The sequence below is a fragment of the Prunus avium genome, chromosome 4, assembly GCF_965620075.1.
Source record: "Prunus avium chromosome 4, drPruAviu1.hap1.1, whole genome shotgun sequence".
Taxonomy (NCBI): Eukaryota; Viridiplantae; Streptophyta; class Magnoliopsida; order Rosales; family Rosaceae; genus Prunus; species Prunus avium.
This window is the reverse complement of record NC_142287.1, coordinates 27,838,446-27,865,537: the sequence shown is the minus strand read 5'-3', so window position 1 is coordinate 27,865,537 and position 27,092 is coordinate 27,838,446. Positions and strand designations below refer to the sequence as shown.

Genomic DNA, 27,092 nt, shown 5'->3' with positions numbered 1-27,092 from the left:
CTGCATGGTGGAGCCTGATTAGAGCAAGTGGGTAGTCCAATCGACATTTGGGATCGTGAAGTATGGTGGTGTGACCCCATAAATCCTGGTGAATCTCGGCCGCCGCCCCGATCATGGACTCTGCACTTCTGGCCGTGGAGACGCATTTATGGCCTTGATAGCTGGTGACCTAATATCTCAAGCTGCCAGAATTCTTGTGAGAATGTCTACGTCTAATCACTCTGATCCTCATCACCAAATCCTGACTTCAATCACTTCCCACCTTCCCTCGTGCATTAAATGCTTATTCGTGGTCAGTGGGTTTGCTGCAATAAACGGAGGCACTACTTCATTAAATGAAGCCTGGGACCCTGTTGTCACGTGATGATTCGCCTTTAATGCCTTTGGCCGTGATTTTGCTCGGCCTCGGCCTCGGCCTGCACTCGAGGCCGAGATGATCATGCCTTAGCATTTTTCTTTTGCCTTCAGGAAGGCAAAGCACCCTGTTGAAACGCTACGTTTCAGTTTTACGAGCAAGTGCCAAGGCCGAGAAAAGGGGCTCCTTCGGCCAGCTCATGACCGTGATTTATTAGGCACAAACAATCCCCAGATCAGCGCAGGCGACTCAAACCCTGCTTCTCAGCAGCCTCCTTAGGCCATCTGCAATCATAGGGCTAAATTTAGTCCAAGGCTAAAAATTTAGCCCTTCAAAATATTAATTTTTTAAAGAATAGTGCAGGGCTAAATTTTTTCATCTCCAGCCATGCAGGGCTATATTTTAGGGTCATTCCTATTTTATTATTTTGAGAAAAAAATATGGTACAACACTCATACATTCCACAACTATATATTGTTTAATTTAATTAAACTACTATTTAGAGACAATATTCCATATATGACACATATACGTTGATAAGAACAAGATTTTTATAATTTTTTTTAAACAACACTTGAAAACATTTAAAAAGGTAACCACATTGAAAAAAAAAAGGATGGGTTTCAATGGTCTGACCTCCAACGGTCATGACCAATAATTTTTTTATACATTTTTCTTAAACAACACGATTTGAAACATTTAAAAAGGCTTTATATATATATATATATAGAAATTCTCTTATGCGGACATCCGAACGTTATTTTCAAGCGGACGCTGTGTATTTTGTATTACCCCTCTCTGTTTTCCTACCTGTTTACAATAGGATCCGCACGATAATAATGTGCGGACATCCGGATAAGAGAATAACTGTATATATATATCTAGCTGTGATGACGTCAGCGTGCTTTATTGTTGGTTGTTGAAAAGCGCATGCATGGGGCCCACAAAAAATTTAGCCTATGCTAAAGCTGGGCTACATATGGCCCGGTTGGAGGGCTAAAGGGCCAAATGTGGCCCTCCAAATTAGGCCAAAATTTTGTTTAGCCCATGGTTGGAGATGGCCTTATAGGGTAGATCACGAGTTTTGGGCAATTCAGGTGGAGACTTGAGCATAATATCCTCGACCTCCTGCATGCTATTGACATTCTTGTTGTTCGCGTTGACGACGCGCTTAATCCCGGCATATGAAGAAGGAGCAACTCCCATGGGGATCTTCTAAGCACACGAGACCCCCCTTGTGGAAGACTTGCTCATGGCAGAAGGAGGAAGTTCGGCCGAGGACTCCTCCTGCCCAGCTAGCAGATCATCTAGGTCCAAGCCATACAGCTTTCATCTTCCAACATCTTCGGCAGGGGGCAGACCACCAACCTCATTCTGATGTTTGCTCAACAACCAGCACCATTCATGGAACCTGATAGGGATGTTCAGAGCTTGTTGAACCTTGGTCATGTCCGGGCCGAGATCGAGCTTCTTGCAGATGTCCTTTTTTGCAAGCAGAAGATGGAAGTCAGTCAGATACACAGCAAAGTTTCATAAAGGCTATAGCAGATCAAAGAGGTACAACTTACCATCACAGTAGGTGAGAGGAACGAGCGGACTGTCGCCGACCTCCCCTTCCCATCTGCCGATGACTTCTAGCACGTTCGAATGCCACACATGATCGCCTTGACTTAGACTGTCGCCGACCTCCCCTTCCCACCCGCTTCGGCAGTAGGCCCGCGCTCCTCCAGCCCAGTTACAGTTCGACAATCCAAGTCAAAGACAAATTGGCAAGTCAAAGACCTCCTCTACTCAGGAGCCCAAGTCACATAAGGAAGCCCAGTTACAGCTGGACAACCCAACAATTAATTCACATCTCCTCCATGCCACCACGTGCCATGCAGAAGCTGGGGGGAATTTGTGGAAGCAAAATATCTATGGATCCTATGTCAAATAATTAAGCCAATCAATTTGGGAATTATTTGATTCTTACCATAATTGGGGATTTGATTAATCAAATCCCTAATTAAATCAATCTCTTCAAATTGGGGAAGAATAATTCCTTTCCATTTGTGGAATTATTCTTCCGAAAACCTAGCCTCCGAGGCTCCTATAAATACATGGCTACGCACAAGGGTTGAGGTACGTCTAAACTTCTATATGAAACTCTACAGAAATTCTCTCTCACAAACCCTAGCCGCCATACTCTTTCTCACTTTCACACAAGGCTCCGACCACCACACACGGATCCGGCCACTCGGTTCTCACCCTAGAGAAATCTTCATCCTTTTGTTAGCTATTGTTTTCCTACAAACACCCGACCTAACTTAGGCATCGGAGAGCCTTTGGCCTACACCCCCCGGGTGTGATCTTGTACTCCGTATTGTATTGCAGGGAGAGGAAGACGGAATCTTTAGATGAATATTCTTTGGGGACGAAAATCGCTCCCACAATGAGCATCACGCTAGCATTGGATGAGTGTGATTTAATCTATCCACTCCTGAAATCCTAAAAGTAAAACTCATCTAATGACACATGGGTGTTGTAGTGAAACCACCGATTAATCTCAAATATATTCTCTAAATTTTTTTGTCTTCTGTTCCGGTTATACTGAGGTCAATTGATCACTAATATTCTTTGGATGTGAAAGATCCAAAGCATCTAAAACGATCATAAAGGATCACATTTTTAAACCACATTACAAAGACAAGATCATCCTATGCACCAAGATAACAATTAAGCTCTCATCAAAACTCAAAACCCAAAACACTACCATTTTATTCAAACACAGACAATAGCAGAGGTGGCTCTATGTCACCAGGTGACACTTGGATTTGCAGAAGCATATGCAAGCAGCTCCGAGTTGCTCTCAAACAAGGCCATGCATTCTTTGCTCATAGTCAACCATGTTTCAATTCCATTGCTATATCTTTTTTCCATAAAAACAATTACATTCTTAATCGGAAAACTAGCGAAGCTCACCCAAGCTTTCCCCATCCAAAATCAGTTTCATAGAAAGCAAACCTACACTAGCTTGTGCAGTTATAGTCGTCTAGGTCTTCATTATCTATCAGGTCTCTGTAGTAGTCTTTTAGCTCTTGACATGTCTCCTTAGAATCAAATCCTACTTTTGCAGCATATTTTTCTTTCACTTGTTCACTCCCTTTCCTGATTTTAGCAGCCAAGTCTTTTAGATCTATCAAACTCTCTTCAGCCCTTGATGTAAAGTAACCCACAACATTCCCAGCCAAGTTTTCTGGCAAGAGCGAAGTGACCCCTTTACGCGAGTTTACAGTGTGACGGAGCACATATGGCCTTAGAGACATACCCAAGTTTGATCTCGATGTTTCCATTGCACATTTCCAACTGAGTGCTGAAACTGCTTCCACACGTGTAGGTTTGGGAACAACTGAACTGGCCACATTAGATTGTAGAGTAGAAATTTTTGACGCATCAAACACATACCTCCTTGTTATGCACTTTTGTGCTTTGACGAATTTCTTGCTTGGTGCTGGCTGTGATGAGTTAGAGAAATCTAGTGGTGGAAAGAGAGATGCAGAGCCAAATTCTAGAAGCACTAGTACCTGATCGCTGTTGCGGGACTGAAGGACTGTTGTGGCCAAACATTTGTTGAATGTGCATACTGTGGAGCCATCAGCAATCTTATGTGAAATTCGGAACCCAATTGCAGTTCCACCACACTCAAACATGTTGACTTGCACAAGCAACAATGGGCCTGCGCCTGCAGCAGCTGCTAACTTGGATTCAGTTTCAGTTGGAAGTAATTGGTTTAACATTTGGATATCTGGGGGTTGCAAAACCTCTGATAAGGAACAGTTGACTCGGGGTTTGACAAATTCAGCTCCGTCATCGTTGCATTCCATCGTGGCATTGCCTTCAGTTAATCTCCCTGCTAAAGGGTAGAAATGAGTGAGAGCTTTGGCTAATGTATGAATGAGATGCTGACATCTTTCATTCATGGCCATGGCTTGGTCATGATGGCTAGTATTGACCTTACTAATAGTAACAGTGGTAATATTGGGATACAAGGGAAGGAGTGGGATGTGAGCTACAAGAGCCATCTGATCCAAAACAGAGGGCTTAAAATTTCTAAATTGATGAGGAGTTGGGGAGGATGGTTTTAACTGTTTGCCACTCAATGATTTCAACCTCGATCTTTGTGGCCATCTTGCTCTAGCTACCTGATGCCTTCTAGAATAATATTATGAATTGATCATAGAGCCTATCCAGCTTTATAAGGATAAAGGATTATACATTGGTAAGAGCTTCTAAGCAAAGCCCTGCCCACTTGAGTCTTGAGGTTTGAAATCATCAATAGGATATACAAGTCAACTAGACAGTTTATGCCATTATTCAATTACCAGTTTATATTTCTATAACTATCGATTTCACAATATCCTCCACAAATTGTGGTCATCCATTGGATTAAAAAATTTAGAAGCAGATTAGATCTTTTGATACTAGCCAACGCTCACCCATGATGGGTTTCCCCATCCAAAATCGACTTCAAAGAACGGAAACCTGCACCAACTTGTGCAGGCATAACTGTCTGTGCAATAATTTATCATATCTCTGTACTCTTCCATCTCTTGTCATGCCTTGTTAGAATCAAATAGAACTATTTTGCCATAATTTTCATTCATTTCCTCAGTCCCTTTCCTCAATTTAGCAACCAAGTCCTTTAGATCTATCGCGCTTTCTTCAGCTTTTGATATGGAAAATCCCACAACTTTTCCAGCCAAGTTTTTTGGCTATGTGGAAAAACCCTTTTGCGCAAGTTCACAGCTTGACGGAACAGAGATGATCTTAAAAGACTAGACCCTGTTGATGCTTGCATTGCACATTTCCAAATGAGTGCTGAAACTGCTTCTACTCATGTTGGTTTGGGTACAATTGGACTGGCTTAGATTGGAGAGCGCCAATCTTTGAGGCATCAAACACATACCTTCCTGTCGTGCACTTTTCTTTGACGGCTTCCTTGGCTGGTGGCTGTGATGAGTTAGAGAAATCTAGTGGTGGAAAAAGAGATGAAGCACCAAATTCTGGGAGCAATATTACCCGATCACTGTCAGTACTGGACTGAAGGGCTGTTGTGGCCCAACAATGGATGAATGTGCATATTGCGGATGCATCAGCAACCTTATGTGAAATGCACAACCCAATTGCCATTCCACCACTCTCAAACAAGTTGACTTGTAAAAGAAGCAATCTGCCTGTGCCTGCTTCTTTGGACTCAAGTTCAATTGGAAGTAATCGTCTTAAAATCTCGGCATCTGGTTGTTGCAAAATCTCTGATAAGTAACAGTTGACTTGCGCTTTGACAAATACAGCTCCATTGTCATTACATTCGCTTTGACACATACAACCCCTACTTTTCTTCTAAGAGCACTTCCACCCCTCCCCTGTTTGTCATGGCAAGAGGCCTAGGCTCCAAAACAATCCCTACAAAGGAAAAGTTGCCATGGCAAGAACTGGGCCCACGAAACTAGGCAAGCTCGAAGGCAAGATTTGCCTGGGCTGCTGCCTGTGCAAGCTGACGTTAGCAGCCAATTTAAATACCAAATTTTAATAAAATAAAATAAAATAATTCACATTTTTTTTCTATAAATACCTAGCCATGTTCTTCACTTCCCACACCAAAATCCATACAAATTCCTCTCCTCATATCTCATGTAAATAGTGGTTGCCCTTGGGTTACTATGACAAAAAATTGCTAGGGAAATCACTATTCACATGAATAGTATTTGCCCTTACCTTTGCCATGGCACAATGGGGTGGAAGTGCTCTAACCCAACAAATAATAGCAATGAGGTCAAAGCTTCTAGAATATCATTATCTGAAGCCCTAACTCACTTCTACCTTTTGCAGGAGAATTCCAATATAATGTTTCAATATGTTGCATTAAGAGCATGGCTTCAGAGGTAAAGGTTGAAATCATTCAGGCGGAAAAAATTAGACCATCCTCTCCAACCTCTCTGTTTTAACATTTTCAAGAACATTTTAATATTGGGTGTGTACTAGGCCTGGAAATAAAGCCCAGGCCCGATGGGCTAGCCTGAACCCGGCCCCATTTTTTGATGTGTGGGCTTACCCGGCCCGAAGTAATGGACGGGCTTAGCCCGGCCCGAAGGCTTAAATGTAGGGCTTGGGCTTCATTTCTAAGCCCTTTAAAAGCCCGGCCCGACCCGATTATAATTAATTAATTAATTTAATTATAATTATATTATATGATAGTATATTTTTATATTTCTATCCGCTAGACAAGTTTGTTTTGAACAACTTTTTTTGTTTTTGGTGAGAAGTTTGGAACAACATTGTCTGCCAACTTGTCTTAAAAGTACCAACTTTGTTTTGAACAAAAGTTGGTAAAGCAACTTTTCTTTGTTGAAAGTCGGAAGTTGAAAGAAATAAAGGCATCCAATCCAAGGCAGACAACGGGTAGTGGGAGGCCATAAAGAAGTGGAAATGAGTTGAATAAAGCATAAAATAATGGCCCATTTCATAGGGCTAAATAGGCCCGAATCGTTGGCCCGATCATAAGCCCGAAAATGTTAGGCCCATGGGTAGGGCCTGGGCTTTGTATATTTGACATAGGGCTGGCCCGGCCCGGCCCGATCACTCCTTAGGGCTGAAAAAGCCCGTTACTAATTAGGGCTTGGGCTCACACCTCTTAGGGCCGGGCTGGCCCCGCCCGGCCCATTTTCCAGGCCTAGTGTGTACTATTCTGCTGCATGATGATCTGGAAGGGGTCTCTAGAAGCCGGCACGGCGGCATGGGAGGACGCATCTCAATTTTGAATGGCATTACTTTTCTAATTGGGGTTTGAATGATGGAAGGATATAATAAATAAAAATGATAAACATGAATTCAACTCAAGGACTTGAAGAACTTTAAACACTAAAGTAGTCTTGGTCATTGACTCATTCCAATTGAAAAGGAAAGAATTGTGTGATGGGTTAGTGCAATTGGCTCCAACAAGACAGCACATGATCATGTCTTTCCAAGTCTTGCTAATTAGCATATAAATCAAAGAGATAAGCCCAGTTGAATACATAAACAAATATAAATGAACTGAACAAAGTTTGACTTTTGTTCAACAGGAGTTTTTGTTGTATGGTGAATCTGTGCCTTTATATGGGGTGATTGTGTTATGAAGCTTTAACTGCGGACAACGATCATGGCTCCAGAGGTAAAGGTTGAAGTAACTCACAAGGAAACAATTAAACCATCAGCTGCAACTCCTCACCGCCTTAAAACTATCAACCTGTCTGTTTTTGATCAGCTTGTTCCTCAAATTTATATCCCTTTACTTCTCTTCTATCCCGGCAATAACAGTGGCCAGGTCAAAAATATTGATCATCACCATTCTTTGGTTGCTGAAAGATCCAAGCTTCTAAAGAAATCGTTACGTGGAGCCCTCACTCACTTCTATCCTTTCGCAGGGGAATTCCAATATAATGTTTCAATCAGTAGCAATGACCATGGGGCTGCATTTTTTGATGCCCAAGTCAACTGTACCATATCAAATATTCTGGACAAACCAGATCTTGGGATGCTATGGAAATTGCTTCCATCTGGTCATACAAGCTATCTTCTACAAGTCCAGGCCAACTTCTTTGAGTGTGGTGGATTAGCAATCGGAGTCAACATTTCACATAAGGTCGCGGATGCTTCTACTATGAGCAAATTCATTAACAGCTGGGCTGCAATAGCACTTGGCTCAGCCAGTACTACTGATCATGTGGTGCCTCCTGCAGAATATGGTGTTGCAGCTTCTCTTTTCCCACCACTAGATTTCCTAAACAGACCTCCGACGCCTAGTGGCAACGCAAACTCTGGTATCAAAGAAAAGTGTATGACAAGGAGATTTTTGTTCGACGCCTCAAGGATTGCTGCTCTCAAGTCCAAAGCTGCCACTACCACTGTGCCAAATCCTACGCGCATTGAAGTCGTTTCGGCACTCATTTGGAAGTGTGCAGCGGAAGCATCAAGATCAAACTTGGGGTCAGTAAGGCCCTCCGCGTGGTGTCAAACGGTGAACATGAGAAACGTTCTTGTGAGCCCCTTGGCAGGTAAAGACTTACTAGGGAATGTTGTCGGGTTGGTTGCAGCAAAGACAGCAGACATTAGTGAAGCAGATGATCATGATCTTCGGAGCTTGGTTACTATATTGAGGAAGGGAATTGAGGAATTTAAAGAAAACTACAGAAATGGAGTTAGTGGGGAGAGTTTATGCCAACTTTTCATGGAGATTGTGAACCTCATCAAAAGGAATGATATAGATGTAAACTATAATGACTGCACATAAGTAGAACACATATCTTTGGTATGTCACAGAAACTGTCGAAATATCAAGAATATACACAAGAGCTCTTCTCCTCAATCCGATCCCTCATACACTCATTCTAGATGGGGTGAATTCTTTTGTGTGGGTTGGCTTGATCGGTTGAGCAGGGGCACTTGTGTTTTATATGCATCTGCCTGGGAGTCTCTCCCATCAAGAAAAACTCTCAAGCAGTCCTTATTGCATTAGGAAATAAAAACCCTAGTCCATATTAATTAGGAATCCCTGTGGCCCATGTATTTAACTTAAACACTCATACAAAGGCTACGGGCCGAGTAGTAATTGAGTCCTTGATCAATATTGAGCCCAAGACAACCCTATGATGATTAGAAGACCACTTAAGTAGGTAATTAGATTAATCCAACATCTTACATTCTCCCACTTGGTCAAATAATCATCAAGGCTTCAAAGTTGATCACTGTATGGCCATGTAGAACTCAACATCACTCTATTCCTAAATCAAGCCACTGTCAAAAATGTAAACTTACATGGAACTGTCGGAACACATTGAATTTATAACATCCAAGATTCTTACAACCACACATATAAGCTTGCAAAATCACATAAGGCTTCCATCAAGACTAGGACACAGAATGATCAGGACAAAACTTAATTTGTGTTTACAAAGGTCACTTTCATTCATAAGCCCTTCCTTAAGAGATTACTAAAATCTCTCCTTAATGACACTGGCATGAATTCATGTCTTATGCAGTGACTGTAGCTAGCTATACTGCATGACGACATGTTACTGGATTCATTTGTCAAAGAAAGGTAAACATAAAACTGAAGTCACGTAATCTAATAAAAGAACCGAACCAAACAGCAATAGACGAAATAATTGAACTGTCTCCAAGAAATCTAATGAAATTGAGTGGAATAAAACTTAGCTCCCACTAATTCTACATATCAAAACTTAACGGCATAACCATAATTGTAACAAGTATGAAACAACCTTATTCAATGAATCAATGAACCACTGGAAAAATTTCTTTCTTTTACCTTCTCCCTTACAAGCATGAACCAAAATCCAAATGCTTATTAGCAATCAAAAAATTCAATTGAAAAGGCAAAAGTCATTGATTAACTACTGAAGATTTGAACAAAACTGCATGAAATAATAAGAACATATAACATACGTAAACCAAACTTTGTTCTTATTAGCCTTAAAATCCTTAATGCAAAACTAGATTGTTAAGCGATTAATAAGAAATATCCAAATTACTGAATACATCCTCAAAGAAGATCATTAAACGCTCCCACTCATCAAAACATATATTTTGCATGTTACAAAAATGGATCAATACCATATAAAATGAATTAATACCATATAAAATGAATTAATACATTATAAAACTTTATCGCAATCCAATCCTTAGAGTTAGAACTCAAATTTAATTTATTCAATACTTTCTCAAACAACACTTTATATTTAAGTTGCACGTAGATGAGAAAAACCAAAAACTGTAATGGAAGCATTCAACTTTATTCCACTTGCATCTTAAACACCGATTCAATTTTCTTTAAGCAATACGAAACAGTCAGTCATCCAAACAGTTCCAAGTATGCTTATTAGTACTCAGAAAACTTCAATGCGTCAAAACCCAGAAAAGAATTCCAAGTATGCTCCAAAACCTATATGAGCTTTATGAAAATACAAGATAATAAGGTATTGAGTGTGAAGCCCAAAACTTTACATCACTTCTCCCACTTGGGCAAACACTCACTACTTTACTACTTCAAAATATATAGTGCACCAATAACCTTATGATTAGAAACACTGTGACAAAAAAGTATAAAAGAACTTTCAAGGCGTGCTCCTAATGTACTTCACAGTATAAGCCTAAATGCACAAAAACTGTCAAGAAATTTCCAGCAATGATATGTGATTACTTGAGAATTTACCATAATTAATTTATAAGTCGGATTAGCATCAAATTTAATGCAAACAAACTAGAGTCATTAATCTTCAAACAGAAAAATTAATGAGTCGTTTTAAAGCTAATTAAAAAGACTGAAATTGACCTACAAGGTTACTCAGAAAATCTGTCAGCACATACTTTTCCTGAACACAGATCACTAATAAAATTCTCACAAATAATCTATACATCCAATAATCACGAAACTTTGCAGAATTCACGAAGACACGTATATGCTCAACATATCAAAAATTCAGTTCATTTGAAGATCTTTAAGTGAGTCATTCAACAATCTTTATTCATAATGCAGAAACTGTCAGGAAAATTCCTGTGCATCTGTTTCAACTTTATAAATTCACCAAAAAAATTCAATTCTCAATATATTTTCATGAATTCAGCGTCTAAAGAAATCTTAGAAAATGATCCTTATCGCCTAATTTTATCACAAATTAATTCGTACTACAACATTATGTAAATAGACATCATAGCAGCATAGTTCAAAACTGAAAAATTAGTTAACTATAGAATTATGAAAGCTATCAATATGCTCCTCAAAATTTAATTATCCTTATGTGCATTCTAAACATCATAAAACAGTAAGTTCCATGTAGGTGCAAACGAAACAATTAAACTCATATCACAAAACCAAAATATATAAAATATCACTTTATTAAGTTTGAAAAACACCTTTGAGCAATCCATAGATCGTATCTTGAGTATTTTATATATGGCAATGTGCCACTTTGATTCAAAACAAGTAAGTTAGTGATCCTTAATCAAAAGTGCAATTTTATCCATGCACCTCATTCATTAAGAAATAGCAATACAACAGCAGAATATCCTTATTTCTAATGCAAGATCTAAACTTCATATAGCATGACATTTTCCTCATATTAAAACAAAAAGTTTATCCAAATAATTCGCCATGCAAAACCCAAGTTTTTCTTTAGGTTATCATTCAAAATTATCCTTTCTTGGGTGAAAAGATCATATTTCTTAATATCAAGCATGAATACTATATAACATGACATATAATTAGACGTCGATAAACTGAGAATTGAAAACTATAATGGCAATAAAATAGTGATATTCCTTAAATGCAAGTGATATAACCACAATTAATACTTGTAAATATATATTCACAAGGCAAGTTTGTCTTTATCCAATACTGAAAGCATAAAAAATAACACCAATCATGCCTCAAAAACACTTGCAGCAGTACACCATACCATTTAAAACAAGCCAACTTTATTTTATTTCATTCTATATGACGAACACAACCTTACAGATCAATCCAACTTTACGTGATTCAATCCAATTAAATATGTATCAATCCTTTTGCACGTATGAATCAATCCAGCTGTATGATATAAAACAGTCACTTGATTGCATATGAAAAATAGCCAAGTATCAAACATGTCCATACATAACCAAATAAGAAAACACAAATTTTCGATCAATCAAGTCACAAATACCAAAATTGCATACATTCTATGAATATGCATAAACCTTGATGTGAACTAATAGTGATCAGAAACTGTAGTGTAACTTGAGAGAATATTTGATATGAGAAATTAATGCAATCAATTTTTCATACTCATATCTCCTTTATGTGATCAACCAAAAATCTATTTCTTTGTCATACCAATGATACCATTAACTTTCATGACTATTCAAGATCACCAATATCAAATTATCATCAACAACTTAAACATGTTACAATCCGTATAACAAGAACAAAATTTGTATGCCAATGGAGTTAAGGTTCATTGTGACATAACTGAAATCTTCCAAAATATATCATACAATCAATCTGTCCCCATATCCTCAATCAAACATAATTAATTCACACCTTTGGGTAGAGAATTAAACATGTTTTCAACACTAGGACATGAACATACACGAATTTCCTGAACAAAGAAACTCCCACGTCTTTGGACTGAAGAAATTCCTTGCTAATTCATGCAGTTCATCTCCCATGCTGTTCCATTATAAGTGTACTCATGTTAAACCACTCACATCTTTGGACAGAGAGTTTTTAACACGCCTTCACCTACAATGCCAATTATGATCAATTCCTTAAATCCAGAAAACTATTAATGATTGAGTTGCTTTGGCTCACTCAACCATTGCTAGAATATCTGTAGACTATGATCATAAAACTTCCAAATATGATAAAGTTAAAACTTTATACTTCTATCACATTTAATAACCAATCTTATTAGAATCAAAGGTTCTTTAATCAACTAGGTTGCTTTCGCTCTTTAAATTGAAACAAGAACTCTTGAAACTTTGATCTCAACCCTTCAAGCATGAAGGAGAAAAGCTTTATATCGAAACATGCTTAACAAAGTATGTTAGTGTAACAAAAGATTAGAAAACAATACATGCTTATGTAGCTTTCAGTTTTAGGTTTTAGCTTTCTGGTTTGGTGCTTTAAAACTTTATGCATATATGTACTATCATGCTTACTTGAAAACCTAGAAAACAGCTTGATTAAAACTACCCAACATAAGCAGCGTTACTAAAAGGCCTTTGGAAAAAAAATGTAATTATTCTATCTCTCTCTAGCTAGATTGCAAGCCAAGCACAAGTACTCTTGATTACGATTCCATGTTTTTCGACATCAACCTTCTTGAAAACATGTCAACTTGAATGAGATCTAATGCATTTAGCTTAGTGCCGGAATAAAATTACTTGTATTAATTCATAAGAAAATGAGCATGCATCCAATGTGTCAATTCTTTTAATAAGATCTGATATGCCATATATGAAATTATGCATGCCAACTATATCCATGATTGATTGACTCTCCCAAAACAAGGTGCAAGCAGCCTTTATGCTAATTTGTCCCCTTATGTTTCGTTTCCTAATTTCTAGGGATATTTGGCCAAAAAGTTTAGGATCTAATAATCTTTAGAGCTGAACCAAAATAAACAATATAGGTGACTTTACCTTTTAAAGGGTCTGAATGCAGTGTTAAGCTTCATGATGTGTTGCCTATTATTCAGAACTTGAATTTCTGGATCAAACTCAATAACTCCCATGAAACCGATAACTGAATCAATGGTTTCTGCTCAACGTCTGCCGAACGCGACTTCCTCTTCCTAGGCTTGCGGCTTTTGGATATTGGGTCTGAGAGCAAGCGTCTTTTCTTTGGGAGAGGAAGCGACTTCCTCTGCCGAACGTTTGAATTACCATTATCGATTATGTCTAGTGATTTTGGGAGAGGAATGAGAATCAGAAGCTGGGGTTTTAGAGGGAGGCAGTGGAGACGGGTCCTCATAATCTAAGACTAGAGTTTCTAGAGTTCCAATGGCTTTGGAAGAAAAGATGGGAGAAAAACTTTTGGTTCTAAGACATGCAGCCTAGGCTCTGATACCACATGTAAACTATAATGACTGCACATAAGTAGAACACATATCTTTGGTATGTCACAGAAACTGTCGAAATATCAAGAATATACACAAGAGCTCTTCTCCTCAATCCGATCCCTCATACACTCATTCTAGATGGGGTGAATTCTTTTGTGTGGGTTGGCTTGATCGGTTGAGCAGGGGCACTTGTGTTTTATATGCATCTGCCTGGGAGTCTCTCCCATCAAGAAAAACTCTCAAGCAGTCCTTATTGCATTAGGAAATAAAAACCCTAGTCCATATTAATTAGGAATCCCTGTGGCCCATGTATTTAACTTAAACACTCATACAAAGGCTACGGGCCGAGTAGTAATTGAGTCCTTGATCAATATTGAGCCCAAGACAACCCTATGATGATTAGAAGACCACTTAAGTAGGTAATTAGATTAATCCAACGTCTTACAATAGACAGCTATAGTTGCACCAGTTGGTGCAGGTTTCCGTTCTACGGATCCAATTTTGGATGGGGAAAGCCATCATGGGTTTTCACCTCTACTGTAGATTCCAAGAATATAATTATATTGATGGATACAAAAGATGGTGATGGCTTAGAAGCGTCCTTAACTTTAAAGGAAGAAGACATGACCAAATTTGAAAACAATAAGGAGTTGCTTGAATATGCATCTTTGAATCCAAGTGTAATTTAGTATACCCACCCAACCCCCCCAAAATAAAATTACAGAAACCTCCTCCTCTTGTGTTTACTTAGATGAGTAGTGCTAGACCTTTAATGTTCTCTCATTGTTTTCATGCTTGTACACTGAAGTTTGAACACATATAAAATGAAAAATTTGTGCTTTCAGTTATTACATTTTCCTTTATTTTTTTTTAAATACAAGTGATAGTCTAAATTATAAAGGGGAGGGAATTCTTCACACACACTACACACCAAGATGTCATGGAGGTCTGAACCTGAGACCACTGATCTGCAAGTCAATGATATTTTCCCCTTATTCAATATAGTTCTGTTCACTATCCGGAATTGATATGTTTTCCCGTTATATGATTGAATTGGATTGGATTTCATTATGCATCACAACTAATCATTTAAACTATAATGTACATATGTACGTATTCTTTCCCTACAATTAGGATTTCCTAGGGTCAATTAAAACTGAAGTGTTTCTCTGTTTACAAACATATATGTCTAGGCTGAGGGTAAAAAACATAAAGTGTGTTGAGTCCCATATAATCAACTAGGTGATCTGGGTTTTGTAACCAGTTGAGGTATATTGTCCATGAGGACCCAAACGTCGGGCCTCCAAAGGGGGTGGACTTCCATTCTTCCTCTCTATTACAAAATGTACATGGACTTACATTGTGGCCCAAATATGAGATTGTATTTGGGTCAACCTAAAGAATTGGGTCTATCTCAACCACCACCTTGGTCAACCTATATCATAGAGGTTGCATTGATGCGCTGATGTCATAATGAGACTTGGTGCTATCTAACCATAAACCATAAAATCATAAAATTTATGTTGTTGGTGCTATGGCAATCGCATTGTTTTCTATTTGGATAGTGTCACTTCGTGCTGTTTGTGCCAATACTACTAGTCAGTATATACTAACCCAATCTGTATGTGTGTAAACTTAGTGACTCGGACATAATCAGTATATACTAAGGGCTTGTAGTATGAGTGATTTCACTGAGAACTTAGTGACTCGGACATAGGACTTGTGGGATGTATAATAAATACTCTTTAACCAATATTGAGTTGCAAAGCACTTATAGTCCGAATGATTTGACCTAAATCAAAGAACTTAGAATGATTCGAAACCTAGGACCTCGAATGCATGGTAAAAACTGTTAGCAAACTGTGCTGCAAACCCTTTGATACTTGATTGGGACTTTAAGTTTTTAATTAGTACATGATCAATTATTTCTGGGCTGCTATTTGTGTTAATACTTTAAAAAATTATACGGGTGCCGTTAATATATTGCATTTGGGGTCAACCTGCAGAAATCAGACCATTAGGGCGACAAATTCGATTCATTATGTCCATTTTTCTAATGGACATATTAAAATGATATAATTTTAAAGGATGACGGTTGGTTATTGTACATAAGGTAAGATAGATTGAGAGATGTTACACTCTCTCTAAGGACCACTGATTATAAAACTAGGGACTAGCTTTCAGTAAGGTTGAATTTTGGGACTGATGATCTTGTTTCAATAAACAGTATGAGGTTGTATGGGATAAATACCAACCTTAAACATGGCAACAAATCTCAATAATGATAGATGATCAACCATGATCTATACATAAGAAATAGAAAATGATATAATTTTAAAAGGATGACGTTTGGTTATTGTATAGATTGAGATGTTACACCCTCTCTAAGGACCACTGATTATAAAACTATCAATCAAACTAGTAGTTTTTTAGGTGTGGGCACACAACGATTTGGTTTGGTTCAGGTCTCAAACCACATAATGAACCAATGCAATATCACCGTTTGGATTGGTTGGCCTCAAACCAATCTATTCAGTGACAAAAATGATTTTACCATTTCGTTGTTTTTTTTTTTTTGGTTGAGAAATTCTATGATTGCATTCATAATTCGGCTAAAAAAGGCACTAGCCACAATGGGCTATTACAATAACAGAGCGGTCTTACATCAAAATTAAGGCAATTTAGTGCGCCTCCACTAATGATCATGCAGGATCGAAGAAACTTTGGCATAGACATCTCAACGAAGATTGCAAATTCAGAATAATCAAAAAGATATCAAACTTGAAAAAACTAAGCCATAACAATACAAATAAAATTCATTTCCTTTCCTAAACAATATATAAATAGGGATTCATACCATAGATTAACCAATATTTGAGTAACCTTCTAACCATCAAAGATTGAGAAATGTTGCGAGAGAGATATCGTCAAATTCAAATGATGGATATCATATCAATGTGTGAGATCATATATGATAGGAAATGGTGATAAGATTGGGCAGTTTCCAAATAGGCCAAACCGAACAAATTAAACCAAAATAATTGCGATTTGGTTCGATTCAGTCTGAAATTATATTGTTTTAATATAAAAATAAAACTAAACTGCTCAAATTAGTTTGGTTTTGATTGGCCGGATCGGCCCAATGTTTTGCCGGCCACTATTTGAATGTATAAAATGGATTGAACGTTACCACATAACATGATTTGATAAGACTTTTAGTACTGTAGATCTGTAAATGGACAATTAACATACAACATGAGAAGCTTAAGAAGCTTGTACAATCTATTCATAGTTTTTATTTTCACATGATCAGTAAAATGAAGGTAACATAGCAGAAACAGATTGAACAATTAAAAAACCCACAACCAAGCCTTGAAATTAACACACAGCACACGCAAGCGTAGCAAGCATTCTTATTAGCTACAAGGTTTATTTCAAACACCACAATAGGCTTTTATAGCACTGTTTGAAACATAGCCCTCATTAGTGCGAAAGAAAACTAGCAGTCCAGGATGATCAAACGACTTGTAGCGTAAGGGGTGTTGTTCATCAGCAAGCTCTTCCGGCACATGTATCTCGCCGTCACTAAATGCAAATTGCGCCAGAGAGTATCTTGCTTCATTCCCACTCATAATAACTCGATGGTTGGGAGATAATATTCTATCATTGCTCCATGCCTAAACAAACAAACCAACATTAAAAACCATATGGTCTGTAATATGCAATATTTTATATATTTAAAAAAACCGCATATTTGAACACAAATATTATTGAATGTTCAGATTTACAATCTGACAATATAACATACCGGAAAAAATATAGATGGTTGATGTAATCTTGATTAAGTACATGTATATCCAAAATAAAAAATATAATTATCGATGACCTACCATTAGTGCATCACCGGCCATGACTAGAAAGGATGAAGGTGGAAACTCAGCCCTAATCCATTCGTGGCTTTTAGTTTCAACCTCCAGACCATTGGCTTGGTTATTCTGATAAAGTAGGGTTGTGAAGCTCTTGTCAGTATGAGCCACGAAGCCAAGGCTAGGCTCATTTTCTTGGGGTGTTCTATTTTTCAAGAGTCGAAGAAGATAGGAGACGGACCCAACATAGGAGTCATAATACTTCTCCATACCATAGCTCTCAAATATCATTCTAGTCACCATTTGGTCCAACTCCTCTGCCACTTTTGCAAACGAATGTGCACTTTCGCTTAATTACCACGAAAAAACAAAAAAGAAAAAGAGTTTGCAAACAATTAGTAATGTATACGGACTTCATATGGTCACTCAAAATTACAAGGAAGTTAGAAGATATTACCAGAAATTATCATTTCCACCAGGCCACATGAGCTTTGTGAACTTTTGAGTCTCCTCCAAATTTGTTGCATTCTCAATGCCCAAGCCTTCATGGAGAGGAAGGCTGGGAATTTGTCCAAAATACCCACTTGAGGGATTTTCAGATTTGTTTGTCATTTTGGTCTGAGTAGGGAGATCAAATAATTCTTGTAGAGCACCCAAAAAACCATTTTGAAACTCCGGAGGGAGTTTGTCATACGATACGAAAAAACAGCCAAACTCTTCAAGTGCTTGTCGAACATCTTTGCATGCCGATAGCCATGAGTTGGTGCCAGGCTTCAGAGCTTCAGCTTCCTTAGAGAAATCTAAGACAGGGAGCTTTGGCTGCCCATCAGAACCCATGTTTTTACGTTTTGGTTTTTCACTTACCAGTCGAGAGATTAATATTACTTGTCGAGTAGGCAATTGTGCCAACAAGACAAACGAGGTGATGTACGTAGGGAAGACATAATAAACAAATTAATCGGTACAAAGGTTGACGGTTTCAGAATTTCATTTTAGATTCAGTATTTTTTGGAGTATAATTTCACATGATCCTTTTTTTTTTAAGTGTACTAGCTAGCCTCTCCGCATGCGCTTCCGCGCCTGCGAGAGGCTTTTTTTAAAATATTTAAATTTAAACATTCAAAATACCATAAAATACCCTTATTTAAACATTAAGAATTAAAATTATTAATTAAATGAGGATAATATGGTAAATTCACATTTGTTTTCATATTAAAAAAAATTAAAATTAAAAAAAAAATCAGATAATAGATCCTACATTTATGGAACATAACTAACCAAATTATATTTTCTTAATTCTAAAAAAATGAATAAAAAAAAAAAAACAATTGGCACAGGCTAGTATATATAGATTTCATGGATGATATCATCTATATATTATATATACATTTTTTTTATAAAAAAAAAGTGTAGTCATGGATGATATCATCTATGTAATCAACATGTATTTCTTTTCCATTTTGTCTTTTTTTTTTGGGTTAATCTTTTCCCTTTGTCTTTTCCCTTGATCCCATGATGACGAGATCAAAGCATTATTCTTGTCATCTATGCAGATGTCTCTCTTCATCAGACACAATTTAATAATTGTTTTTGTTTTGTTTTTCATGCTGCTTTTTCTAGATGAAATTAATATCGAAAAAAATATTGTTCAAACATTAAAATTAATCTGTTTTCATGAGTCAATTCCTATTGGCCATGGACAAGGATATAGTTGAAAATTTTCACAAAACAATGAATCAGATTGTACGACTTAGCAATATTTATAAATAATAATAAAAAGTACGATGCATATGTTCTGTCATCTGTGACCAATAATGCTTTCATTGATTATCAACCTGAATTTTGAATTAGTGCTAGTTTATCTCTCAACATATTCTCCAACATGTGAATAACTCCAGCAAGATAATTATCATAGAGATAATTTAGTATATTTTTTTATAAGATATAATCAAGGTACTATACTATGATTAGTAATGAATCCAGAGATAAGCTAATGTGTCCCTTTCATACATAAGAAACCCTAGGCGCGCTAGGGAAACCTAATTAGAAGCAAAAACAGAAATAACAAAAATTCCCAATAATAACACTAAAACTTTAAATGCTGAAAAGTCAAAGTAAATTATGGAAGTTGGCTAAAAATGCTCACATATCATAGCAAAGAAGTATAATGTACGACATTTTCTTCAAAACGACAGGTCATGGGCTTGATTCCGAGCTCGAAACGAGTTGGATTTTGCTTCCGTGACGACGCTTTCCTCTTTCAAGGACCTATGGTTATCCCAATCGTTGAAAAAAACAAGAAACAAAAATGGTTATCCCAGTCTTCTTTTACATCGAACATACTTAGTTTTTAGGGCTTATTAGATATATGTCCATATTCAATCAGATGTAATGGATGTAGTCCACATACTTTCCCTTTTCAATTGCAATCCACTTTCACCAAGTAAGCAATTAATAGGTCCATAATTTTGAAGGAATTTACAGTATATGCCACTATCATAAATACAATTATATGCAAACACATTCCTAAAATTCAGCATTTCATTATATATATATAATGCATTTCTTTGTATGCACAAAGTATGAAGTTTCCATGAACTCAAATTACAAATTTTGTGGTTGGTATACCTTGGGAAATTTTCAAAATTCAATAAATATATTTGCAATTAAATTCAAATCAAATCTGATAATTAATGTCCAATAAATCAATAAATTTTACAAATCCATAATTTACCTTATTTATTTAGGGGCATAATTGGAACAAATAAATAAAATGTAAACATCAATAAATCAAAAAAAGCATGTTATCTTATGTGGTGCAAAAGTCAAAGGACTTGGATTAACAACAGCATCTACGTGGATTGCACCCAATATCACTCATAACAATTGGACTTATGCCAAATTTTCTCCAAGCTCTGTCATTGTCTCTCTTTTGTATTTCTAATTTTTTTCACATTTCAATCTTTAGCTTCAACTGTTCCAAAGATTTGAACTTTCCTCAGCAACCAAACATGGTGCAAGAGGAAAATTACTAAAATGGTGAACCCTTAATTTTTCTTTAACCCGAGATTTTTTTTAATTTTTTTTGTGTGCAAAAGATCACAACTTGATGGGTTTCTTCTCTTTTATGTTAAAAGTTCATAAATTTGTTTAATTCAATTCGTTTGAATTTCAAGGCCTGGAGGGTTTGCTAGAAACAAGTTTCGGATGTCGCTCGGTCTACTGGTGCATGCCACAGTGAACACCGGTGCCAAGAATCTTTACATAATTTATGTAAAGGGAATCAAGGGTCGGCTTTGTTGGTAAATTTGTGTTTACAAAATCTGTGGGTTATGGCTTAATGGAAGTGTTTAAGATGGAATGACAATAAGAGGATGAAAGATGCTTCAAAGTGTATATGAATACACTCTGTCTTTCAAACATTATTTGTCCCCACAACTTGTGTGCAAAGGGGTTAAGCAAATAAACCATGTGGATAAAATGAAGCCTAGCTTAATAACTATATGTTGTCAATATCTTGCACAACCAAAGATAATCCCAAACACACTTAGAATTTCAAACGGGCACTCAAGATTCCTAGAGGCTAAATTTGTATAAAATAACCTCTAGAGGTTTTTACTTTTGTGAAACTAGATGGAGAAGAGTTGGGATTGAACTTAGAAATATCTTGGATCTCTCTTGGATTATTTTTCATATATTTGTTGCAGTATAATCATCTCTATTTATAGAGGAATATATGTCTTTTCTGAATTGGTTTAACTCCTTCAGAAATTATATATCTCTTGGACACCTCTTATTCAATGAGGACACTTCTCTTCACGAAAGAATGTGTCTTTATGTTTAATTCATGTATATGAAGTGTTTCTAACATTCATATACATAATTCAAACACTTAGGCATCAAGAGGCACACCACATGACTGAAGAGGTGCTTCAAAATTGCACCCAGACACAAACCGGCCGGTCATTTTTATACAGTAAGCACCGGTGGTTTTTTCCCTCAAGCGACTGGTCGCTTCTTACCAAATTGCTATATTCCTGAAAATTTCTTCAACAGGCTTAACCGCCTTCCTTCTGCTTGTGTTGGTGACATGGTGTGATGGCAACTGTCGAGAAAGGCAAGCCTAATCTCCGTAAGAATACATGATCATATACAATTTAAATAAGGCGCGCTTTATTTTTATATGAATATACCAGTGAAGCTGACCATTTTGTTTTGGACTATGTAGAGATTTTAAAATGAAGATGGTAGACATGAATCATGATGCATTGAAGTATTAAGTCTAACTTATTAATAGGGTTACAGCCATAATAATCCAAACTGATTTTTATGCCATAAAGAATACATGTGCAAAATTTGTTTTTTCCTTCCTCTGTTTTTTTTTTTTTTTGTTGCTAAAAAAGGGCCCCATTATAAATTTGAGGAAGGGGTTTGAATTATTGAAGGATATAATAATTTGAAATGATTGAATACATACAGATATAAAGAACAGAGCAAAGTTTTTTTTATTCAACAGGAGCTGTTGTTGTGTGGTGAATGTGTGTGCCTTTATATGGGGGTGATTTTTGCTTTGAAACTTTTAAGTGTGGAGAAAGATTATGGCTTCAGAGCTAAAGGTTGAAGTAACTCACAAGGAAACAATTAAACCATCCTCTGCAACTCCTCACCATCTTAAAATTGTCAACCTCTCTGTTTTTGATCAGCTTATTCCTCAAATTTATATCCCACTACTTCTCTTCTATCCCAGCACTAACAGTGATGAGGTCAACGATATTGATCATCATTATCATTCTTTGGTTGTTGAAAGATCCAAGCTTCTAAAGAAATCGTTACGCGAAGCCCTCACTCACTTCTATCCTTTTGCAGGGGAATTCCAACATAATGTTTCAATCAGTTGCAATGACCATGGGGCTGCATTTCTTGAGGCCCAAGTTAACTACCCCATCTCAATGATTTTGGACAGACCAGATCTTGGGATGCTATGGAAACTGCTTCCATCTGGTCATACAAGCTATCTTCTACAAGTCCAGGCCAACTTCTTTGAGTGTGGTGGATTAGCAATCGGAGTCAACATTTCACATAAGGTCGCGGATGCTTCTACTCTGAGCAAATTCATTAACAGCTGGGCTGCAATAGCACTTGGCTCAGTCAGTACTACTGATGATGTGGTGCCTCCTGCAGAATTTGGTGTTGCAGCTTCTCTTTTCCCACCACTAGATTTCCTAAACGCACCGCAAACGCCTGGTAGTGGCAGCGCAAACTCCAGTATCAAAGAAAAGTGCATAACAAGGAGATTTGTGTTTGATGCCTCAAAGATTGCTGCCCTCAAGTCCAAAGCTGCCACTACCACCGTTCCAAATCCTACGCGTGTTGAAGTCGTCTCTGCACTCATTTGGAAGTGTGCAGTTGAAGCATCAAGATCAAACTTGGGGTCGGTAATGCCTTCAGCGTGGTGTCAAACGGTGAACATGAGGAGAGTACTTGTTAGCGTCTTGGCAGGGAAAGACTTACTGGGGAATGTTTTTGGGTTGGTTGCAGGACAGAAGGAAGAAATTGTTGAAGTAGATTATCATGATCTTCAAAGCTTGGTTACTATATTGAGGAGGGGAATTGAGGAATTTAAAGAAAACTATGGAAACGGAGTTAGTGGGGAGGGTTTATGCCAACTTTTCAAGGAGGTTGTGAACCTCATTATAAGGGATGATATAGACAGCTACAGTTGCACCAGTTGGTGCAGGTTTCCCTTCTACACATCCAATTTCGGATGGGGAAAGCCATCATGGGTTGTCACCCCTAATGTAGATTCCAAGAATTTAATTATATTGATGGATACAAAAGATGGTGATGGCTTAGAAGCGTCCTTAACTTTGAAGGAAGAAGACATGATCAAATTTGAAAACAACAAGGAGGTGCTTGAATATGCATCTTTGAATCCAAGTGTTATTTAGTACCCCAAAAAAAATAATTAGAAACCTCCTCTTGTGTTTACTTAACTTTGGATGATCTCTCATTGTTTTGATGCTTGTACACTGAAGTTTGAACCAAATATATAATGAAAAACTCGTGCTTTCATTTATTACATTTTGATTTGCCTCTCATTATTGAATTGGATTTCATTATGCAGCTTCACTAATAATTTAAACTAGGGTTTTTAAATGTATGCCCATGAACTAGGGTTTTTCACTAATATTTTCTATTTGATTCTTGGCCAAGATTTTTTGACATGAAAACAAACCATGCATCATGAGTCATGCATGACATGAGGGAAGTTCGCAGTCAAGACAAGTATTAGTAGGACCCGAAACAAAAGAATCAATAAGAACTAAACTGCTGCCACGCCATTGACTATACGGCATAGATGGATGTTGGCAAAATTACCTTTTCAAATCATAAGAGCCGCCATAGAGAACTTTCATGATTTTGAAGGACATGACTTTTCTAGCTTCGAATGTGATGGATTAATTTACTGTACCCAGCAAAGAGAAGAAAATAAATTGTACACAGAGCGGACTCACCGCCCTGACCGGTTGGCTTAACCCACGTTTGCCTGAGTTTTGATAATTAGTATATACGTTTATAAGAATGTTGACTAATAAGCTGACTTGAATTGCACATGAGCTGTTGTTGTAGGTGAATCTGTGTATTTTATGGAAGATTTGTTGTGTTGTTATGATACACAACACAAGTGTGGAGCAAAAATCATGGCTTCCGAGTTGAAAGTTGAAGTCTTTGGGGAAGAAAAAATTAGACCATCCTCTCCAACTCCTCACCACCTTCAAACTACCAAGCTTTCTGTTTTTGATCAGATTATTCCTGATGCTTATGTCCCGCAACTTTTCTTCTATCCCAGCAACAATATTACTGATGTTGTGCTCAATAATAAGATTGATCTTCATTCTTTAATTTCTAAGAGAGATCCAAGCTTCTAAAAACATCTTTATCTGAAGTCCTCACTCAGTTCTATCCCTTAGCGGGAAGGTTCCAAAATATATAATATTTCAATCTCTCTTGCAATGACCAAGGTGCTACATATCTTGAAGCCCAAGTAAACTGTCCCATATCAAAGATTTTGGTCAAACCAGATCTTGGGTTGCTGTGGCAATTGCTTCCAAGTCCAACTCGTTATGTAAGCTATCTTCTACTAGTTCAGGCAAGTTTTTTTGAATGCGATTGGCAATTGGAGTCCACTTTCCGCATTAGGTCAGGGATGCTTCCACAATCGCCAAATTCATCAATAGCTGGGCTACAATTGCTCTTGGCTCGGCCAGTACTTGTACTGATCATGTGGTGCTTCTTGGAGAATTTGGTGCTGGATTTTCTGAACTCACCGCAAACACCAACACCAAGAAGTGACGCGAGATTCGGTGTCACATTCCAGGATCGGCTCTGCCATAGCATGATATTGTCCTCTTTGGGCCCCCCTCTCTGCCTTCACGGTTTTTTTTTTGGGAGCTCACGAGCAACTTCCTAGTAGGTCACCCATCCTAGGATTGCTCTGGCCCCAACTCACTTAACTTCGGAGTTCCCATGAATCCGAAGATAGTGAGCTCCCAAAAGGCTTCGTGCTAGATTGATGCAGGCATGTACATATAAGGCACATCACCCCCTCTCCGTTGGTCGATGTGGGATCTTACAATCCACCCCCCCTTAGGGGCCCGACATTCTCGTCGGCACACTTGCATCACACGGCAGAGTGGCTCTGATACCAAATTGTCACATCTCGGGATCGGCTCCGCCGTAGCACGATATTATCTGCTTTGGGCCCCCCTCTCTGCCCTTACAGTTTTGTTATTGGGAGCTCACGAGCAACTTCCCAGTGGGTCACCCATCCTAGGATTGCTCTGGCCCTAACTCACTTAACTTCAAAGTTCCCATGAATCCGAAGACAGTGAGCTCCCAAAAGGCCTCGTGCTAGATGGATACGGGCATGTACATATAAGGCACATCACCCCCCTCTCCGTTGGTCGATGTGGGATCTTACATTCGGTATTAAGGAAGAGCTTATAACAAGAAGATTTGTGTTTAATGCGTTGAAGATTGCAGCTCTCAAGTCCCGCTACCAGTACCACTGTGCCAAATCCTACACGTGTTGAAGTTGTATCAGCAATCATTTGGAAATGTGCAAGGGATGCATCAAGGCTAAACTTGGGGTCAGTGAGGCCCTCTTCGTGGTGTCAAACGGTGAACATGAGGAAAATACTTTTGTCAGGACCCTTGGGAGATGAAGACTTGTTGGGAAATTTTGTAGGGTTGGTTGCAGCACAGACAAAAGAAAGTGAAGCAGATCATGATGATCTTCAAAGCTTGGTTACTAAATTGAGGAAGGGACTTGAGGAGTTCAAAGAAAGGTATAGTAATGGATCTAATGGGGCGGATTTTGTCAAGACTTCATGGAGAATGTGAACCTTATGAAGAGAGACAATATTGACAGCTGTACTTGCAGCAGTTGGTGCAGATTTCCGTTATAAGAATCGAATTTTGGATGGGGAAGCCAGCATGGGTCTTCATCCCTAGTATAGATCAAAAGAACCTAACTGTATTGCTGGATGCAAGAGATGGCCATGGAATTGAAGCCTCCTTAACTTTCAAGGAAGAAGACCTGGCCATATTTGCAAGCAATGAGTAGCTGCTTCAATATGCAACTTTGAATCCGACTGTATTTTAGTAGCCCCATAATTTTTATTTTTAAAAGGTCCTCTTGAGCTTACACTACAAGAAAAACAGGTATTAGTGGCCACCCACTTGGTCACAGAAACTACCCTTTTTGGTCACTGAATGCAATCAGTGTCCAAATATTGGTGGTCACTGGGTGGTCACTAGAAGCTCGTCACAAATTCTACTTAGTGGCCAATATCAACTATTGGTCACTACAACACAAAGAATTAGTGGCTATCCCTGTCTGGTCACTAATAAAAACGCTATTAGGGACCACAACTTTGGTCACTAAAGGGCTTACAATTTGGTCACCAAAACATGCAATTTGGTCACTGAAACTGAGTCACGTGCCCACATTAGTGACCTGCTTGCTTGGTCACTAATGTATTTCAAAAAATTGGTAACTAATTAGGTTTACCTCTCCATGTTCTTTATTTATTGTATTACAATATGAAATCACTATTAATTTCTTTTAAACAGTGCTGTAGATAAAATTTATAGCATCAAATAATTCATTGCGTTCAAAAGCAATCCATATATCTAACATTCTTCCAACAAATTCACAAGATGTCTCAAAAACAA

General features: G+C 37.8%; 2 protein-coding genes and 3 pseudogenes across 2 annotated transcripts; 3 read left to right on the top strand and 2 right to left on the bottom strand.

Annotated features, from left to right (window-relative positions):
• Positions 1–3,148: 3,148 nt before the first annotated feature.
• On the bottom strand, positions 3,149–4,522 carry LOC110768027 (cocaine synthase-like; annotated as a pseudogene).
• A 3,010-nt stretch (positions 4,523–7,532) lies between these two features.
• On the top strand, positions 7,533–14,678 carry LOC110768031 (akuammiline synthase 1-like). The gene is made up of 2 exons (XM_088251404.1): positions 7,533–8,609; positions 14,409–14,678. The coding sequence occupies exons 1-2, from the start codon at positions 7,533–7,535 to the stop codon at positions 14,676–14,678; spliced, it is 1,347 nt and encodes a 448-aa protein (XP_088107530.1).
• Positions 14,679–17,238: 2,560 nt separating this feature from the next.
• LOC110768032 (deoxypodophyllotoxin synthase-like) lies at positions 17,239–18,757 on the bottom strand. The gene is made up of 3 exons (XM_021971715.2): positions 18,313–18,757; positions 17,880–18,204; positions 17,239–17,666 (listed from the first exon to the last, which is right to left on the bottom strand). Exons 1-3 carry the CDS (start codon positions 18,690–18,692, stop codon positions 17,424–17,426), a joined length of 948 nt encoding a protein of 315 aa, XP_021827407.1. The 5' UTR covers positions 18,693–18,757; the 3' UTR covers positions 17,239–17,423.
• Positions 18,758–22,391: 3,634 nt separating this feature from the next.
• LOC110768033 (akuammiline synthase 1 pseudogene) lies at positions 22,392–23,925 on the top strand (annotated as a pseudogene).
• A 625-nt stretch (positions 23,926–24,550) lies between these two features.
• On the top strand, positions 24,551–26,520 carry LOC110768029 (BAHD acyltransferase At5g47980-like; annotated as a pseudogene).
• The last annotated feature ends 572 nt before the right edge of the window (positions 26,521–27,092 follow it).

Bases quoted from the DNA above. Each gene is read 5' to 3' on its own strand.
- LOC110768031 (XM_088251404.1), top strand. From the start codon at position 7,533: ATGGCTCCAGAGGTAAAGGTTGAAGTAACTCACAAGGAAACAATTAAA. The intron at 8,610-14,408 runs GTGAACCTCATC...CCACTTAAGTAG, and splicing joins GCCAACTTTTCATGGAGATT to GTAATTAGATTAATCCAACG.
- LOC110768032 (XM_021971715.2), bottom strand. From the start codon at position 18,692: ATGGGTTCTGATGGGCAGCCAAAGCTCCCTGTCTTAGATTTCTCTAAG. The intron at 18,205-18,312 runs GTAATATCTTCT...GTGGTAATTAAG, and splicing joins GGTGGAAATGATAATTTCTG to CGAAAGTGCACATTCGTTTG. The intron at 17,667-17,879 runs GTAGGTCATCGA...TTGTTTGTTTAG, and splicing joins TGGCCGGTGATGCACTAATG to GCATGGAGCAATGATAGAAT.